General features: G+C 39.0%; 1 protein-coding gene and 1 long non-coding RNA gene across 5 annotated transcripts in view; one reads left to right on the top strand and one right to left on the bottom strand.

Annotated features, from left to right (window-relative positions):
* The window catches only part of MICU2 (mitochondrial calcium uptake 2), a 143737-nt gene extending 131964 nt beyond the window's left edge, over window positions 1–11773 (bottom strand). Inside the window, exon 1 of one of the 2 annotated variants that reach the window (XM_027884367.1) lies at window positions 11686–11773. Coding sequence is in view for 1 of the 2 variants with exons in the window: in XM_027884359.1 (XP_027740160.1) it covers window positions 10593–10715 (123 nt within the window). In the remaining variant the exon portion in view is untranslated. Of the gene's footprint in view, window positions 1–10592; window positions 10731–11685 lie in introns of those variants that run through there. The other variant, XM_027884359.1, reaches the window with a different exon arrangement.
* LOC114057750 lies at window positions 10830–20180 on the top strand. Of its 3 annotated transcripts, XR_003571297.1 has the most exons (3): window positions 10830–10957; window positions 13366–14582; window positions 19263–20180. It is a non-coding gene; the product is annotated as an uncharacterized LOC114057750 (long non-coding RNA). The 3 variants fall into 3 exon arrangements; XR_003571294.1 differs by lacking the exon at window positions 19263–20180 and having other exon boundaries at window positions 13366–16166; XR_003571295.1 differs by lacking the exons at window positions 10830–10957; window positions 19263–20180 and adding an exon at window positions 11531–11810 and having other exon boundaries at window positions 13366–16166.

Genomic DNA, 20180 nt, shown 5'->3' with positions numbered 1-20180 from the left:
GAAACCACTGTCACTTCGCATTAAAACAATTTAAGGTTATAAAATAAAGAGCACTATCTATGTCTCCAAGGCAAGTATAATTCTGATTTTGTATTTTTTTTAAAAACACCAAATTACCCAACAAGTCCACAGTTGCTTCAAAAGCAAATTTAGAGAGAACTGGTCTAGAGGCGGCGCTGCAGTCCCAAACCAATTCTTCTGTTAGTTATGCTATTAAGGTCTGTTATCTTTTAATTTTCAAAGGTTGGTAAAAGGAGAAGCAGACTATCAGATGTGATCAATACATAGCCATTAAGACTTCTCTACTGAAAAATAAGTTGGCAACTTATTAATTTTGGCAACTTTCTGAGAGAACATAATACAATCACAAAGTCTGTTTCACCATGGTGAGCAATACAACATCACAGAACTTTCCACTTTTCTCCTTGACAAGCTTTCACAAGAGCATGCACACGCAGTCAAGTTCCAAGCCCAGCCTGACCTGGCAGCATGCAGCCCTCTGCCTCTTGGAGGGCCACCAGAAGAAGCCTTTCATGGAAGTTCGAGCAGAATTCATCCTGTAAATTCTGAGGGTATCTGCCCATTTAGACTAGAAACTTCCAAAATAAATCCCACAACTTCATTACTAACACACTTTTATATTTATTTTTCATTCCTGCATTCACACAGTCTGTATTATAAATGTTTTATACATATGCATACATATCCTTACTAATAGATATCAAGTATAAATTTACACTATAAATATAAGTCCATAGCTTTATATGCAGTTCAGCATATTTTAATATTAAGTTATAATTTCTTAATAGATTATTAATGTAAATAGCAGCATCTCCAATAAGAGGCATTATCAAAAAAAAAAGCCTACTTTCCAAAAAAAAAAAAAAAAAAAAAAAAAAAAAAAAAAAAAAAAAAAAAAAAAAAAAAAAAAAAAAAAAAAAAAAAAAAAAAAAAAAAAAAAAAAAAAAAAAAAAAAAAAAAAAAAAAAGAAGAAAAGAAAAGAAAGATTAAGAAAAACCATATTTCTGGAAACACTGATTTTCTTCATTTGATGTAACATTTTCATCTATGCTATAGTTTGTCTCTGCAGTTTTTGAAGGCAGACGAAGGAGTTTCTCTGATCATGTGACAAAGGAGCAGGGAAGATATCAGCACTGATAAGATAATATTTGTGTGCTACATCTGCTAGAAGTGCTTTCTTTGGACTACATCAGTGTAATACAGTCATTCTTGAAACTTCTCCCACCCTGAAAGGGACACAAACCTTGAAGAACTACTTTAAATGATGTCTGGTTTTTAAAGATGGCAAGACTCCCTTCTCTTGTCTTTTAGTTCACAGTGTAATAAAAATCTTTGTGAGTAGCAGTAGGGAGCTATAGCCTAGTACACAGTACATCTAAATGAGCATTTCATACAGTTTTATCTGTCATTTATTTTGGACGATTATTTTAACTAGTGTCTTTCTAGAATATTATTCAAACAAAATTAAGCCTAGTTACATTAATAAACTTATTATAAGAACCATAGTAAAAACAAAATTAGACAACATTATAATGTGCCAAAATTCAGTGACCTAAAAGTACCCAATGGAGAAAACAGGCTCTATCCTATTGTCACATATATCACCAGTGAAATCCATGTAATGTTCTCCACAGCACAAATTAAACTAGATTCTGATTTATTTCTTCCTTTTCTGGCTACATTATGTTTCCAAGATGCTGAGCTGCTTGTCAGGAATAACCACATTCAGTCAGCCACAACCTTACACAAAGCTCTGTAAGGAAATGTAATACAGAGCTCTCATGCTAAGCCAGCAAACACATTTGAAAACAGTAGCAATGGGAGTATAGTTGCTACCGCTTGTACAGAACAGATAATTTTTTTTTTTTTGAAAAGGGCTAGTTATCACTATGCTCAAAGCTTTTAGGAAAAAAACCAACAAACAACAGAGCTTCCACCTAATAAAGCAAGTAAGAAGGAAGCTTTGTAATACCTATTTTGAAGCCATCTACAGAATTTACTGGAGGAAAAGTCTTATACCGCCAGTAAAGAAATGTTAGTTTCTTTATTAGGTTCTTGGTTAAAAATCAGAATACTATTTTGTGCAATTCTTTCTAATCAATCTACTTTTTGTTTTCAGGCAAGCTACTTTCTTATCTGTTTATGTTTGCCTACCAACATAAACAGCCAAAGACTCTCAAGTTTCTGCCTTTTATTACATTAGCTAAAAATGCAAAACCATGCAGCTTAACTCACCCCATCTGTCCACATGTATCAAAGTGCCTAGAAAGAATGTTAGATTTTATTTAATCACTGAAGTCATATAGCAAGAGTGAATTCAAGTAAAAGGTGACAGATCAGATGAAAGATAGTTAAATTTTAACCTTGACCCCCTGAGATTACATTTGACATCATGTTTTTTTAGTATCAATGGAGACACCTGCACAAAGAATCTCTGTGCACACAGAGAAGGGAATAAATGTAAATATTTTCAAAGCCAGAAAGTTCAGGATAGAAATATCTCACATTCAAAAAGCTGAAATGGATACCATATATTTAAAGTTGTGAAACAAATGCACACACATAAGTAATATTTAAGGGTATAATTAATTATAGCATCACAGTCCTACAGATTCCTTACTCTCTATACCACATTCTATTTTAGGCACACAACATGACAACTATGTCACTATGTCACTAATGCTGAGAATTATGTTTGTGATATATTTAATATCTCAGTTATTGATTTAGACTGCTTGGTGGATACCTGATACATACAGTATTTCCATAATACAGTGAAATACAGAATTAAACAAGAGGTAGATAAGGTTACTCTCTTTGGCTACACACAGGAACAGTTTCAAAAACACTGAAGTATATTTAAGGAAAAAAGATTAGGTTAAACTGAGCTAGCAATATAATTGCAGGGGAGATGCATATTTACTGATGCGTAAAAACTGGAGGAATGTTGTTTAAAAATGCATTTTTTGAGCACATACTATTTTCAGAATATTTTTGGGACTATTAACAACTCATTCATTCCAGATGAATTAGGAGGCAACAATGTTACCAAGGCATTTAAACACACAGAATCAAACCAATTATATTGAAGTCCTTCAGTTTACTTCTAGATGCACGGTAAACAAAAAACTTAGTAGGAATATATTCACACAACAGAGCAGAGTTAGAAGGCACATGCATGAATTGTGTTAAATTGTCTCTTTCATAGCCATAGACTATAGATATCTCAATCATTTAATAAAGCATTGACTACCCATTTCCTATTCAATAAAAGGCAGTATTGAATGCATTTACCAACTGGGTTGACTGCCTTATTGTGATCTAAGACAACTTTTTTTGGTAATAGTTATTGAGATAGAGGACATAGCAGTAAAGATACAGTGGAGAGTAAACCATGAAGCTGGCAGAGGGATGGATGCTACTACATGCTGACAGGAGTGCTGCTTGCAGCTCACTACACCTCCGTAAGGAGCTTCTCTAGCACTAGGCACTTCTGTAAAGAAACACCATGGGTTCAGAGTACCTTGAATCCAACTGCCCCCCCTCCTCCAAAGCCTGCCAGTTTTACAGATTCTTCAGTGGGAAGAAGATTTATTGGCACCATCTTGCAGATGATTCGAGGACCCAATCTGAAGATGCAGTGAGAATCCTCCAACACATTTCCAACCATGCTATCCAACCAGAACAGAAATCTAAGGCTGTGCAGGGAACCACTGCCTGGCTCTGTGTGCTGTGTTCCTCTCCACTCTGAACAGAGTAAGAACAGCAAGGAGAACAATAAGCCAGCAGCAAGGTAAGATGCAAAAAGACAGAAGGACAACATTTTAAGGAAGTGATCCCCGCCTTAAAACAAGTTGTAAAGCAGGAAAAAGATTTAAAACCCAAGCCAACAAATAACCCAATCCTTACTTAAAGATGCTCCAACTCACAGCAGCAATGGTAATTTTCACTATTTTTACATGATGCAGTTTTACTACATAGGTTTTAAGCATTAATAATGTAACCATGTGGTCAGGTTTGCACCAGCTGAATTCAAATATGAGGCTTTTCTGAGGCCTGCAATCCATCACTGGGCAGCTTGTTTGATGTGGATTACAAACACTTGCATTAAGTTTCAAAAGCATGTTGAAGCATTATGATGCAGACGTATTTTATAGATGCTTAACTTTACTTTGTGAGCATTCTAGTAATCTTCTATATGTGCTGCTACATCTGTATTCTCAATTAATTTCTAACAGAATGAAGACTTGGAGATAAACACTTTAAAATACTATTTAGGAGGAAAAAAACTATTCTAGGATTTTTGCTCTGACAAAACCAGGCAATTTATTTTTTTTTTATGACAGAGTAAATACAAGAATCTTCCTGTATGTTTCTCAGATTAGACTGCACATATTCTTTCTGGGTTTATTTTAGAACCACATTCCTCCCTCCAGGCGATTCCATACATCATTACAAATCTTTATGCAATTTTATCCCAGGTTCTATATTTATCAAGACACCTCATCTTAATAGCAATGTTCTTCCCTCAGCACGAACCAGGCTTTTAAAACAGATTGCAGAGATACCCCCACAAAAATTCCCATTCTAACAAGATTCATCAGTGTCTCACAATTCAGAGCATTCACACGTAACTTTGTAGGAATCATTGCTTAATGTATACGAAATACACTTTTTTTTTTCTACTTGGTGACCAAATTCAAATGCCACATACATACTTTCATCTGACCAAAAATCCTTCACATGCAGCTACTACACACAGCTTACCTTTCTAAATAACATTACCTATTACAAAAAAACATATTCAGAAATGAGTGAGAAAGCGTGGCCTAAAATAGTCTAAGCATAACTTCAGTCACAAAGTGGTCCTGGATACTAAGGATGTATAAAAATCCCTTCAAAATCCCAGAGCTATGGGAAGAGCTTCTTCCTTCCCTGCTCTGTAAAAGTTGATTCAAATGACTTAAACAAAATGCATGCAATTAATTACATTTGTTTGGCATGTTTCTGCCAGACACTACCAATCTAGTAAATATACACTAAACGGGTAATATGCTTATAGAAGACAGCAAGTTGTCTATTGATCTGCGTTGGAAATTTTACCTGAGGGAAAACCAAGCAAAATATGGAATTTGTCTAAAACAACTATAGCTCAGATCCATATCAACAATATCAGACTCATCTCTTTGGAGACACAGCACACGCGTAAGAGTGTCACCAAAAAACCATTTCAGATGACTTTTTTAAACCATTCTTATCAGCTTCCGAGTCTAGGAGTTCAGAGACTTTTACTAAACCCCTAATAAACTTAAATTTTATTTTATTTTTAAGTTTATTATTAAGTTTAAATTATGAGCACTCTCCTTAGATTATACCATAAGCTGTGGCACCATGGCCCTGTGATTTGCTTAGAGGTCCTCCAGGATACTATTTTGCCTTTCCATAGTGGCAGAACCAAAGGAATCTTTCCTCAACAAACTAGTGCTTGGAGAATGCTTTACAATATTGTAGTTCCTTTAAACAGTGTAAGACAAGAGTTCCAAAATAAATTTTTTTTGGTGGGTACATACGTAGCCCCAGAAAACTAATCTAAACTCTAATTTTAATAATTTGAAGGATTTTACTCCCGGTTGCTCAGAATAACAGTTTTCATATCATTGTGACATACAAAGTCACCACTGCCACGTGTAGCTATCTTGTTCCTCTTAAGAACTGCTAATACTGGAAAATCATGAAACATTTGAAGCAATTAAAAGTGAAATAAGAAAATTAATGCAGTCTAAAAAGAATTATTTTAATAAACACATTTTAAATAGAGCAGGAATTTCAGACACTTCAAAATATCAAAACATCACTAATTGTTAACTATCGTTATAAGCATTATCTTAGTAATTTCAGTATGATCAAATACAACATGTATTAAGGACACAAACTGAGCCTCTCCTTATCTGGAATAATTGAAGACTGCCGATGCAACAGAGCAGTAATACAAAAGGGAAGATAAAGAGAACCAATTAGAATACAATTATGTAACAGAAAGTATTAACAAAAACATACCCAAAAATGCTGTTAGTAAATTGTGTTTTCTTCTTTACCTCAGGTAAGCAGTATCAGATATTTAAGTACCAACTAATGCTCCCACAATCCTAGAAAAAGAATGCTGAAACACAGTAAAGTTTATCAGCAAACAGACAAGACTTTGCACACATATAACTTCACATATGTGCTATTAACAACTCTAGTCAATCTTATTTGGAAAACAGTGACTTAGACTCAGCACAAATTGTGAGACGCTGCAGGGATGGCAACTTTTCAAGGGCAAATCAAATTATAAGCTTCTTTCTGAAGCTAGTGACTAACATGGCCATAAAAAACTCAGCAGGGGCAGGATATGCTGCCTCTGGCAGCCTGCTGCTTCTCAGAATTTGCAGTTTGCATGCATACAAGATTGATCCTACAATCCTTTGGGAGGCTTCAAATTTAGTTGGAGTGGGGAGGCGGAAGACATTGCCTCTCACAAAGTGCTACAACCTCCCAGCATGTGCCATTCTGAATCTCCTTGTATGCTCTTTGACAATCACACACTTGATTCTTGACCCTAATAAAGGTAACCAACCTAACTATGTGCAAAGCTGATTTGAGATGAGCAGCACACATTAATGACAGAATTCCAACAGTTTAAGGCCATATTAGTATGGCAAACTCCATACTCTGAGAGAATAAAGACACAGTAGACAATACTGCAACTCTGATCAAGGTTACAAACTACAAACCATTGTGTCACTTGAATTACACTACGGAAGAAGAAAAGCAGGCCTTATAGTATCACTGAAGTGTGCAGTGCAGCGCTTGCATTTTTGACCTGGCTGTGCCGTTTAGGATAATAGAAGAAACACTTTTAGTGAATTCAACATAAATCCCCATTCTGAGATACACTGGTAGAACAAAAGCTCTTACCCCCTTCCCTTCTTTTTTTCCCCCTTGATACAGGCTGATTAGCTAATTTAATTTAAAAATAAAAATTGATTAAGCTTTTCCCAGCACAAGCTATATCTGGTTTAGGATATTGTCAATGTAGCTTCACTGGTAAATAACAAGTGGAGATAGAACTAAAACCTGGTAACTATAAAAAAAAATTTAAAAAATTATGTTCACTTTGCTATAACAATCTTTATAAAGTAGAGTTTTACACTCAGCACTACGGACTTACTCCAATGTATATTAGTTGCACATTTATACACAGTAGGTCAGCAAATGAAGAGAATGAAAATAACTTCACAAATCACCTGCTGAAGCTGAATGAGAGATTATATCTGAGGTGATATTAAATATAGAAAGTTTTATTATTATTATTATTATGCTAGCCACTTAATGTAAGCTGTAAGAATGGATAAGTGGCAGTGAAAATGGTGACCAAAAAACTGGGTTAAACAAAGTTTTAAAAAAACCCAACCTGAAAATTTACTGTCAGAATAAACAATTATATTAAAACACAGTAACCAAACATAAGCCACTACAAAATAAAACAGACACTATCCATACAACTCACAAAAAGAAAACATGTTATCTGACCCTGCAGGACCTTTGATTCTGCACAGACTCATACACAGGCTGGATTTCATTCATCTGAGCAGAAGTTAGAAGTGCCAGTAACCAATAAGAACAGGGTTAAACCTACTCCAGCAGCAAGCAAGGACTGGAATTAAATAACTGTTTAAGAAACTATGTGCCAAAGGTATCAGCCTTTGATTTTAAAATAATCAAAAGCTTTAGATGAAAAATAATTATAAATACTGAATTTACAGAACTTTAGCTTTGACATGCTGTGTGCCAGCTTCAACATAAATTGTATGTCTGAAATTGCCTAGATGAAGGTATAGCTGAAAAATGTCTGACTAATTTGATAAAGACTAGTTTTACTGAGAATAACAGAAAATCTAAATGGAGTTAGCAACTTCAACTACTTAACCTAAACAAACAACAAGTATTTACAAGGAAACTCTGTTTCTACAACAAAGTTACTAACGGTTGTTAGATCTCGCTTCAGACAAGAATGAGACTTTATCCCGTGGCTCAAATAATGCTTATACCAGAGTACCACACATAGGTAACACTGGCCTTAATGACAGCACTTTTAAAACATAAAGCGATGCTGCTGAAAAGTGTCACATACATAAAATCTGATGTCAGCTTTTTATTCTATGACGGCATGGAGATACATCGTTAGCTTCACTTTTTCAATTATAGTATATAATTACCACCTTTTGGAGCAATTCAACAGTAAAGACTATGTTACCAAGGAAAACTGGGAAGCACTGGAATCTCACTGCATTTTCAAAAGCAAATATTAGGCCTAGTTGATGAGAAAGAAGAATAAATATTCCCACTATAATAAACATTTAATTTCAAATACTTGCCTTAATCTACAACATTTCACATACCTATGCTGCAAACATTCCCACTACATAGCACACCTCAGCAGGAACAAACAGTGCAATACAGTTTGCCAGCACAATTTCAAGAAAGGCTGCTTGAGATCAGTTACAGTGAAAAGGAATAATAACAGAGAGTAAGGTTATCCTCTATTAATTAGAATGTGAAAAGCATCTTCATTTAACAGGATTCCACAAGCTCTGAACTGAAAGAAGACATCTTCAAAATGCAAAATAAAGGCAACACACTTGTTTCAACACTCTGCTTTGCTTTTAACTATTTTCTATTTTTATCAACAAGTGGCATCTAAACTGCTTAAGAGACTTGCAGCATGCCTCTTTGGCTCTATCACTCTACTCCTCATTGCATTCACAATCCAGTTCCACTTTCAGCTTATCAGCCTTAATGTTATGCTCTGCATGGTCAGTTATTCGGTAGGTTTTGAAAAGCTCAATAGATTAATTGCAGCAATATGCGATACAAGACATTTCGAGAACTAGCATCTCCAACAACCATTTTACTGGAAAACTGAAAAGTTCAAATTGAATAAACTACTATACATTTGCATAGTCCAGTAATTTACTGTCTCCAAAAACAAATCAATTAAATAAGCCAGAACTTTTGGAGTTCCCCCCAAGAATTATTAAAAGTGTACTTGTAGGACTGTCCATGTGTTACATGGAGGCTACTCCAAGAGAACACAACAGCACCTGGACTAGATCACTTCACTCAACACCCTTTAAAATTATTACTTTCCACATTTAATACTTTTTATGTATACCTACATGCACATCTACTTAAGCAAGAGTTCCATGCATATGTGAAATTGGTCTCAATGACAGGACTTTCTAAACATAATGCAATGCTTCTGAAAAATGTCACACAAAAACATAAAACCAACAAGGAGATATGTTGCCAGGAGGATTTCTAGTGGAGTAATTGATGCTAGTCATTGTATACAGAAAATTAAAGTTTTAACATGTGCTGTCCAAGGAACCAGGATTAATAAGCTAATCTATTCAGAAAAATGCCTATTTAATAAAAATTGAGTTTTCTGAGAAGATGCAGCTTAGAAATTCTCTACAATTAAGACTGCAACATTAAAAAAAAATTCTTTGTTCTTGACTCAAGAATAAAGGTTGATCTCAAGAATAAAGGTTGCTATTTATCTGCCTGTAGTTCAGCCTGTTCAATCACTCTTAAGAGATAAGATATCACAGCATACAAACTGTTGAACTTCCAAAAATTGTTAGATATAAGTAGATGAATGGTACTGGGTACTGCAAGCATACACTGACCTCTTCCCCCCATCCCACCTAAACCCTCTGGCCTACAAAACATTTAGGTCTCTTGGCCTTCAAATAACGAACCAACTCCAACTGACAGTAACTTCTTATCTTAAGGAAGAACAGTAAAAAGCTCACTTCCTCTGTGAAAAGGATAAAATTGGGAAACACAGCTGTGTTTTGGAACTTGCAAAGATTATTTTGTAAATAATAACCATCTGTCCTTGAACACGCCCTTCTGAGTGTGCACTGATGCTCCACAGGAAAATATACTTCAGCATCCAACACACAGGTTGGACAGAGTTTGGACATCCTGTGTGATGCGTTTCAGACAAAGTATGAGTTATAAAAGAACTATTTTCGTGAAACATTTTTCTTTTTAGAAGGAAAAAATGTGCATGAGCGTCTAATCGCACCTGACGGGCAGCCCGGGCACCATGAAAGGAAGAAAGTTACCTTTCACCTGAGAGTTACCAGCAAAGCGCGGGGCTCAGCACAGGCCGTGCGCTTGTGCAAACCACCCGGGTCCAGGGTTGTCAAGCGCGCAGGGGAAGCGCTCGGTGCCGAGGTTAAACCCTGCCTCCTCCCGCCGCGGCGAACGGCGGAGCTCCGGCCGGCGAGGTGCGGCGGGCGAGGTGCAGGTGACACGCTGCTGATGCCCGGCGGGCCGGGAACGCGCGTCACCTGCCAGACCGCCGGGGCCGGGAGGGCTCCCGCAGGACGACGTCTGACCACCGCGGACCCCGACAGGCCGCCGCCAGCCGCCCCTGGGCCGCGACTCCCCCTGCGCCGGCCCAGCCCTGCCCGTCGGCGGGAGCGGGGATGCTGATGCTGCTGCCGCTGCCGCCTTACCTGAGCCAGGACCGTCGGGAGCACACGCGACCGCAGGCTGTAGCACGCCGCCAGGCAGCCTCCCCCGAGCAGGAGGGCGGCCCCGCGGGCGGGCGGGCGGCGCTGGCCCCGCGGGGGCCGCATCCCGGCGAGCCGCCCCCGCAGCGGGGCGCGGGCCCCCGCCGACAGTGCCGCTCTCCACGCCGCAGACATCTTCCCGGAACACGGCGCCGCCGCCGCGCCGCGCATGCGCCGGGCCCGAGGCAGGGGGGCGGCTCCGGCTCTGGCTCCGACTCCGGGTCGGTCCCGCCTGGATCGCCCCGTCCCCGCTCCACCGCGGGAGCGACGCCGCCCGCACCGCCGGAGGGGACGGAGCTGGCGGAGAGGTAACCTGGAAGGAGGTGATAGCCAGCTGGGGGTCGGCCTCTTCCCCCAGGCAGCTAGAGGCAGGACGAGAGTACGTATCTTAAGCTAAGCCAGGGGAGCTTTAGGTTGGACACGAGCAGGAGTTTCTTCACGGTTAGACATTGGAATGGGCTGCCCGGAAAGGTGGTGGAGTCACCATCCCTGGAAGTGGTTGAGGAAAGACTGGGCGCGGCAGTCAGTGCCGAGGTCTAGTTGACAAGACAGTGTTCGGTCGCAGGATGGACTCGATGATTCCAGAGGTCTTTTCCAGCGTAAAGGATTCCGTGATCCTGTAACGCAGGCGGAGGTGCGCAGCAGTGACCGGCGCCACAAAGGCCGCCGTCCCGCCCTGGAGTCGCGCCCGCCCCTCGGCCCCGGTGCGGGGAGCCCCCATGGGCTGAGGAGAGGCCGCAGGGCCCAGCTCCCGGCCTTTCCCTGGAAACACCTCGAACGGAGCGGGCTCCCGGACCGGGGCCCTTCCCTGCGGGCTGTGGCTGCCCCTGGCCTTCCCCTGGGAAAGGGAGAGGGCCTGGCGAGTTCCTGGTGAAGGGGAAAGACGGTCAGGGCAGGACCAGGCGTTTATCTGTGCCGGGGAAGGGAGCACCGCAGGCCTCCCTGTGCGGTGGGGAATGAAAAGTGGCGGCGCTTGCAGGGGCTCTCCGGTCCCGGGGTGAACCTGGACGCCCTCTGTGTCTCTCGCTGAGCTCACCTTATTCCCTGCTGTGGCTCTTCTCCCTGAGCTTTAAGCCCCTGCTAAGTACATGAAGACCAGTGGTTCGTGAGCGGAGTTCAAAACCCTGTGGGAAGCCCGGTTTACTGAGAGAGGCAGCTTAGGTGACCTTCCACAAGCAGGGCTGACCTGGCACTGTGCGCTCTTCGCTTTGGGTTTTCTGGGTGTTGGAGATGTCACGTATGGGATGTGTTGCTTGGTGTATGATCCAGACGAGAAAAACCAAAAGCATGAGCAAGTTGAGAACATCCTTTTTAAGAGCAGAGTATAGAGTTTCTCATGAAGTACAGGTAACAGGAGATGCTGTTTGCAGAAACTGTCATGGCAGAGGTGTTCACTGAAAAACATTACAGAACGATTTGATTGGCAGTAATCACTTGTGTCAAAAGACAGCTATTCACTGTGCATGCCTCAGGGTGCTTTTTTCTCCCACTGCCATAGTTTTAACAAAGCTCTCTAGGTCTTGATTAGATTGAGTCAATTGCTCACAGTCAAACATTAGTTAGTTGATCACAGTCAGAAATTGGGCCGTTCCAGAATCAATGCTAAGATCATATGAAATAAAAGAGAGAGGAAGCTAAACAACATCTGTATGTTGGCAGTACAGGTATCCATGTTTTCAGACCAGTTCACCTAGTGACTCCATGTGAACGTGGAAAAGACTGGTGAAAGAATGGCTGCATGCAGTTTCCTATTACTTTGGTCTTTGGAAGAAGGCCTTCAGAAAGTACTCAATCTGTTTTAGCAAACTGTATCTTTCAGTGCTTTCTGATATGACAGCCTATGTTGTCAACATTACAAATGTTGTGGTACAGGCTCTGAGACATGGAAATGCTTTTTTTGCCCTTTATCTACTGATGAAAGGTGATAATCCATCAGTGCCACTAAAGTAATTTTGGAGTCATGAATTCAGTTTTATAGGTGATAATTTCAGTCATTTAACTAATGGCATCTGAGATTTTATCCAGTCTTGCATTAGCATATATTCTCTGCTGAGTGTCATTCTGCAAAGTGTTTGAGACATCTTTGGGAATCACAGGACCCGAGTCCTTAGTAGGATACAAATCCTTTGAAAAACACCTTTGGGGAACACTGCTCATTGCAAAATCACCCAAAAATGCAACGTGTAGGGTGAATGGTTTCCATCTCCACATACTAATATAAATTGTAAAATCTTTTTCCTTTTCCCAGAGACCTAGAAGTTAACTCATATGGGAAAAGTTTTTTTAATCCCCAGATACTGCAAAACATAGGCACAAAATCCCTCTGTCATTATACACAAACACATGCAGCAAAATCCTGCTTCTGCAGAGATGTAAAATTTGCAGCAAATTCCTATCCCCTATTTCTAATTCCCTCTAGACAGACAAAATATTTTTCATGCCAAGTTTGACACAGAATATTTGTACAAACATATTAAAAGTACTTTACTTTCTGTGTCAACCAGTAACCAAGCGCTTTATGAATGCTGGCAAATTCTAGAAACATTGTAAAGGATGTCAAGAGTGATTTGATTTCTGAATCTGATTTCTGCCAGATCACTTGATGTTGAACACACTGTCACAATACAGGTAAGCAGGTTTAGTTCATTACTCTGCCAGGCATTTTCAGTTTTTCTTTAGGTAAGAACAAATAAGTAGGTCATTTGTCTTTCCTCAGATGACTTTCCTGACTGGAACAGATACAGCTGCAGTGTGAGTGGAGAGTTATCCTCGTATGGCTGCAAGCACGCAATGCTGATGTGGAAGTTAAGTGTCCTCAGCCACCCCGTCTCTCCCTGCAGTAAAAGTCACCCCGTGGATGGAGAGTCCAGGAGTGCAGAGCTATGGCTGCACTAATGTTGCTCGCAGTTGTGTTGCTGCAACAAGGCCGGTACAGTTGTGAGTGCTAGAACACAGGCCTAAATAGCTAGAAAACTCTTGGCTGGGAAGAGAAAGTCCTGTTTCACCCCTTGAATTATCACTGCAGGGTAGTTTATGACAGAAAGCAAAGCTCACTGTGGTCTATAGAAATGACACTGACAGTCTGGTAAATATGAGTTTTATCAGACAAACTGAGCTATGTGGTGACAAATGTCGTCAGCTACTATGCCCTGCAGCACTAAAATGTTAGCTCCCTTTCCCATCCTGCTAAGTTTGTTCTTCCTTGGCTCTTGTAAGCAGAAATCATTACATTTAGCAAGTTGACATACCTGCTTTTTAAAAACATACTTTCTAATGTTGACTTCAGACTTTGTACCAGAGGTGTTTGCATTGCTGAAAAATTGAAAAAGCAAATGAAAAGACTAAGAAAATATTTTCTGAAATGTTTAAAATGTAATTTTTCCATAAGAGTCAATGTTCCACTGAATAGTTATGTAACAATACGTAAATGCAGTCTTTTCATGTTAGGCGTAATGGATACAGTGTGAAGCTACATCAAAAGATAAAAACATATTACCATGAAACAAACCCCTTGTGAGTCCTGTGATTCTTAGGAAATCATGTTTGGCTGAAACTTAATTTCTTTTAACTTTTGTTACAAAGTCAAAAGCAAAAAATTAAAAGCGCCAAGTAGACATACATCTCCTCATGCCTGAAGGTCAACTTCCACATCTCGGTGTCTTTTAAGAGTGTTAGACCAAGTTCCAGCAGGGATTCACTCTCTGCTAGATCTCCAATCCTCTCAAGAGCATTAGGCTTAGTGCCAGCATTCGTTTACTCTTGTAACAGCTTAAATTAACTCTTGTTACATTCTATCTAAACCCTTTCTTACAGAATAAGAGTTGAGAGCTGGATTCAGTCCCCTAGTTTGAGGGCCACCCATCATGCTAGTCTGTCTTTCAGGATTTCAAATGCTGCATAAGCTGGACTGGGGAAGGCAATGATCAGCCAGTGGTAAATTGAAGGAGGGGCTGGCGAGCCATCTTTTGTATGCATGTCCCTGTTTCCTGAGAAATAGTGTGGGGGTGGTCTGGTTTATTTACCATAAGTACATGTGACAGTAAGCTCCAGCCAAATGCAGGATTTGAGTAGGCTAGGCACTGTGCTAACAGTATTTTCATACTTTCCTGGAGGAGCTGAACAGACAAGCTAATTGAAAGACAGGAAGTATCACTGCTTGGTTTTATAGGTCAAGAACTGAACTGTAGATTATATTTTACCCAAAGTCAGATAGAAGACTGAAATGAAATGCCTCACAAAACCAGGCCCTCTTTAGCCCCTTCAAAATTACATCGGTCCTCTTAAGAATATCACTTATATTTTGCTTTAACGGACATGAGAGCAATCTGTCTGACTGTGATTACAAGGCAAACACTCTGAAGCAGGTAAGGATATAAGCACAAGGAGGGCAAGTTTTGCTAAAAGTGGTAACACAAAATAATCTTAGCACACTTAGAAAAGTGCAGGGTAATTGGATAGAACTGGACAGTCATTAAAGTTGGTCAGTTGATACCTTGATCTCTATCCAGAGTCTCTAAAGTCCTGGTCTTCACTAGATGAAGTACCAAGGTCTTCATTAGTTGGCTTCAGGGATTTCCAGAGCTGTTTTGTATTCTAGAAAGACCATTATATGTAGAATATTTAGAACCTTTAAAGGTAATCTACTCCCTACCACCCTCCCCTCCAATGAGCAGGAACATATTCAGCTAGGTCATGTTGCTCAGAGCCCTTTTCAACCTTACCTTGAGTATTTACATAATTTCTACCCATCTCACTCCATGAGAAAAAAATCCCAAACAAACAATAAATAGAGGAGAGATCAGTTTCAAGGAAGCTGAAATACCTTTCTCTGATGAAGAAGTTTTAAGATGACAATGTGCTGTTAGTTTATAGAAAGTCCAGTTGTTCTGTATGCTTTTGAGATGGTGGAAATGGAATTATCAGAGAATCAACATTCATCCACTAGTAAAACTGAAAATAAATGTGAACATTTTGTGCCTAGATAACACTGTTCTGTCATAAATAAGAGTTCACAGCCATCTTTGCATTTAGGAGTACGCTATAAATATAGCTTATCTTCAAGTATTTTCAGCTTGCTGGAGTTACTTGAAAGCTTATCATGATAGAGTCCATTTAAAAGGAAAAGAATTAAAATTTATCTAAGATATGTGTCCCCAAATACCTCTCATAGCATTCATTTATACTGACCTTTCTAACGTACTATCTTCCCACAGTCCTTGTATATAGTTAGCTGAAAAAACACCTTACTGGCATTTATAAAAAGTTCCCTCAAACTTCAGAATTACTTTTTTTCAGTCAAGTTTAAAAATCAGAGAAAAAAGTTAAAAGCAAAATTCTTACTTTAAAAAAAAAATAAATTTGAGAGTGGAAAATACCAGTAATGTAATTGCAAAGATTTTAAAATACAGTTTCTAAGTTGTCAGCGACCTTTTTCTGATAAATATTTGATTCATAAAAGAAATGTTACAAAGAGTTTTGAAACACTGCTTTTATGTGAATAAAAAATGCAGGTCAAAACCGATACTCTCTTGTGAAAAAATATGCTTTTCTTTTTTTTTTTAATTTGAAAAATATGTTTGCTATGACTTTCCAAGTGAGGCTGTAGGTCTCAATTTTGTGACAAGTTAAATATATTATGCCTAATTTTAAGAATTTTGGAAAGTTCTGTGGTCTTAAGCAAGACTACTTTGACTCCATAAAATCAGCTATAGACATAAATCTTTGAAGAGTGGGGACTTTGTTGCTATTAGATAAGAACTGTTGTTCAACTTCTATTTTATCTTTTAATGATAACATCCCATGACATTTTTGCAACAATAATAGAGGTTCCCTGAAAATGCTTTAAGTAATGGAATTACATTACGTATTTTAGTGATTAGTTTTTTCTCCTTTTTCCAACTGAGTAAATTATACTTCATTTTTCTTCCCTTCCAAACACTGATTAAAAAGGTAGACCTATACCTAAGTGAAATCCTATAATTCTGACTTTTTACCTGTCTTTTTATGCACATATCTATGTGTTCATATTTATATATGTATTTTGCCTATAATATACTAATCGTAGGTTTTCCTGAAATCATATGTAAATATAAAATTTTATTGCAGAGACCTTGCTGCATTTCAGGGTGTGTTTCTTCTCTTTTCTTTCATTATCTGAAATCAGTGTGAGCATTGCAATCAATTTTAATTATACCAGTATTTCACCCTGAGTTTTATGGGAAGAGCTGGCAGCAACAACTATAGTTAAAGTTGCCTAAGACTTTCCACCGTATAGATTCTGTACTTAAAAAGAGAGAAGGATGGAAACTGTACATAAGGGTACAATAAAACATGTCAAGATTAGCAAAGTTAATTTTATCTGTGTTACTTGAAAAACCAGAAGGATTTATTAGGGACTCTGACTTTATATTTTTAAATGCAATGTGACTGAGACTGATATAATTTTAAATAATTATTGTTATGAAGTTCAAAAAATACTATAAAGACGGCAAAGACATTACTTCACTGTATTACTAAAGAAACAATTATAGAATTATCAGTATTTTAACCTGTAAAATATTTTTAAAATATATGTTTTCTGGAAATGTTGAAGTAGAGAATGTATCGTATACCTTCTTGTTTCTTTTCCCAGACCACTCTCTAAAGCTACTGTTAATTACACATTGCAGTACTACTGTGATTTATTAATGCAAGTTACCTTAATTATAACATCTTTAATACTGCTGAAGATGGTGAAGTATATATAATTACTTCTGTGAAAAAGAAAGGAATTATAAGACTCTAAATTACTGTTTTCTGTAATGTATTCCATTATATCAAGTAGTGTTTTCTCCTTTTGCTCACAATACTATTTATGAGCTTTGGTTGCACCTACTTTTGTGTAAGCAGGGGAAGGCATGATTATTTTCCAAATATGTATGTTTAGTTGTTTAGTAACTAAACTTAGTATAGGGTGCAATCTAAACTAATAGAGCGAGTGTGTGGTAGACATATACCTTCACTATAAAAGATTCTGTGGTGCTTTCCTAAGAGATTTCCAAGTCCTAATACAAAGTTCATTGTAGTCAGCAGAATCTCTTTCCATAGGTTTCTGCATTTGGCACTTGCAGAGCTGAAAAACAGCTTTACTATCTGTGTAAATATTGTGGGTAGTCTTGGTATATTTGCTAGTGAGGAATTCCTCAGTCTGCAGCTACATCAAAAGGGACTGTTAGTAATAGTGGCATTAATAAAATCCCTCGAGGAGCTATGGACAAAGCTGCTCTTTGGGGAATGGGCCCCACTTGGCACCATTCAGGGAGGAGCTGTTGGCTGAGGATTCCTAGTCCATTACAGAACCCTTTTCTAAAGAAGGGAAGGGTCTTGAAGGAACTTCAGGGAGTCGGTACTCTGCAATATTTGAATTGCATGTGTCCAAGGAGGCGTAAGCTATACAAAGAGCAAAAAGCTGAGATACACAGACTGTCTCAAGTTCACGAGGGTTAGGAAGTCTCCTGTTCACATGGCATTTACGATGTTTATGGGTCTCATGTTCCCGCAGCTTAGGTATAGATTCTCTGTATCTGGTCTGTAATGGAGAGATTTAGTTGGAGCAGCCCAGAGCACAGCTAGAACACCTGCATGGTGGGGTTCTGGTCTCTGAGCTCTCTTTTATGTAGCACAAAAGGTGTGCCCCTACAGTATTGGTAGGATCCACAGCAAAACAGCTGTAACTTAATTTCTGAGGAAAGGAGACTGTTGAGATTAAACCACGTGTGATGGAGGTTTGTGCTGAATGGCAGGAGTATGTAAGATGTGGCTAAGATCCATTCCACTAAAAATAAATGTGTATGTACAGGTTCTGCACCTGAATTTATCACCTTAGCTCTCATTAAAGGGGAGAAGTGTGCATCTCTGTGTCATGATTTGTCTCATTCTGAGATGGGTGTTTAAAGTGGCTCAGTTGAGTCTCAGCCAAAGAAATACCCATATCACTCTTTCTGGCTGTAAGGGGAACTGAGAAAATTTTTGTTCAGCTGTAAATATCTATACTGTAAACTGCTTTTTTTTTACTGCTTATGGTTGCTGCAGAGATTCTTGAAAAGGAACTCTTGCAGATCTGGATATAAAGCTTGCTGGGCACATATGCAGTCAAAGTTGGCAACAAAGGAGATAATCAGACACAGTTTGATTATGAGTTGCCACCCTGATGACAGATAAAAGCAGGGATGTGTTACTTCAAGGTGCAGCTGAGGGAAGAATGTCTTACTGCTGTTGCATGGGAAAAATTGTTATATCCTCCCTCCCTGTGTACTAAGTTGTTACTAGGCCTATGAACATCTGTATTTGGAAGCACTGGAATTTATGTCTTTTTTATGTCTTGACTTGGATGAAAAATATGTATATCTTCTGTCAATTCAGACAGTACTCTATCATCTGCTGCAGAGAGAGCTCGGAGAGAGCTCACAAAGGTAAACGATCCAGTGTTCTGGAGGATACCTGCCTATTTGCCTGTGGTAGTTGAAGGCACTTAGGAGTGCTCTCCTTACCATGCCAGGTTTCCCTTAAGACTAGCTGGGTGGGGCTCTGTGAGAAGGGAGAGGGTGACAGATGACTATTTATTGTTCTCCACAGCAGCAAGATAAATTGCCATTTTGACTCAGAGGACCTGAGATCAGTCAGGAGCCTTCCCCTTCATAAGCCTTGAGAAGCTCCAGGAAGCTGGCACCAGTGAAGAACTGAGGACCAGCAGAGTCTGTAGGTAATGTGCTGGAAACCAGGGACTATCCATGGTGTGATCTTACCCCAGATCTACCCATGACAACTGTCTGTTATACCTGATAACATCTCAGCACCCAAAACAGCCCGCTGCTATTACCAGGCCTGGATGGATGAAGTGGAAGGCAAGCTTGAGGAATAAGTATTGTGTTATTATATTGAATAAATTGTAGGCTAGCAGTTGTTGTTACAGATTAAACAGAATCCAAATGACTTAACACCCATGGAATCTCTGCCTGTTGTCTTCTTCTCCTCTTAGTCTACTCTTCTCCTTAATCTCTTTTTTTATAACCTCTATTTTATTATAAGTAATATTGTGTGTATTCAGCAATTAGGTTTACTTGCTGATCACCATAAACTCAACTGCCACTAGTACTTGAGGAGGTACCAGAATCCCTCTAGGGAAAGCCACAGGAGACTGCTGCTTTGAAAAGTTAGGCTACCTTAGCAAGAACTAGGTAGTACAGCATCTGTGGAGGGTCACTAGAAGCTGATTTCCTTGTTTTTTGTACCATGATCTGCATTAGGCTGAAATGACTTGTCTAAGATCTTAAAACAAGGTAGTGACAGAGCTGGAAATAATCCCTGAAGGCAAATGCTCTTTGTAACATATTTTCTGCAATTGTTGCTTTATTTGGGTACTTTCTGGTTGATTACTGCAAGTTAAAAAAATAAAATTTCTGCATTACGGAACTTTTGGCATCCACATTTGATTTTAAATCCAAGGATGTCTGTGTCTATGTCACTACTCATCGACTTTCTTAAATCCACCTT

The sequence above is a fragment of the Empidonax traillii genome, unplaced genomic scaffold (genome assembly GCF_003031625.1).
Source record: "Empidonax traillii isolate 1590-97213 ecotype Southwest subspecies unplaced genomic scaffold, ASM303162v1 scaffold9:size3134949, whole genome shotgun sequence".
In the NCBI taxonomy this organism is placed as follows: Eukaryota; Metazoa; Chordata; class Aves; order Passeriformes; family Tyrannidae; genus Empidonax; species Empidonax traillii.
This window is presented reverse-complemented; position numbering and strand designations above follow the sequence as displayed.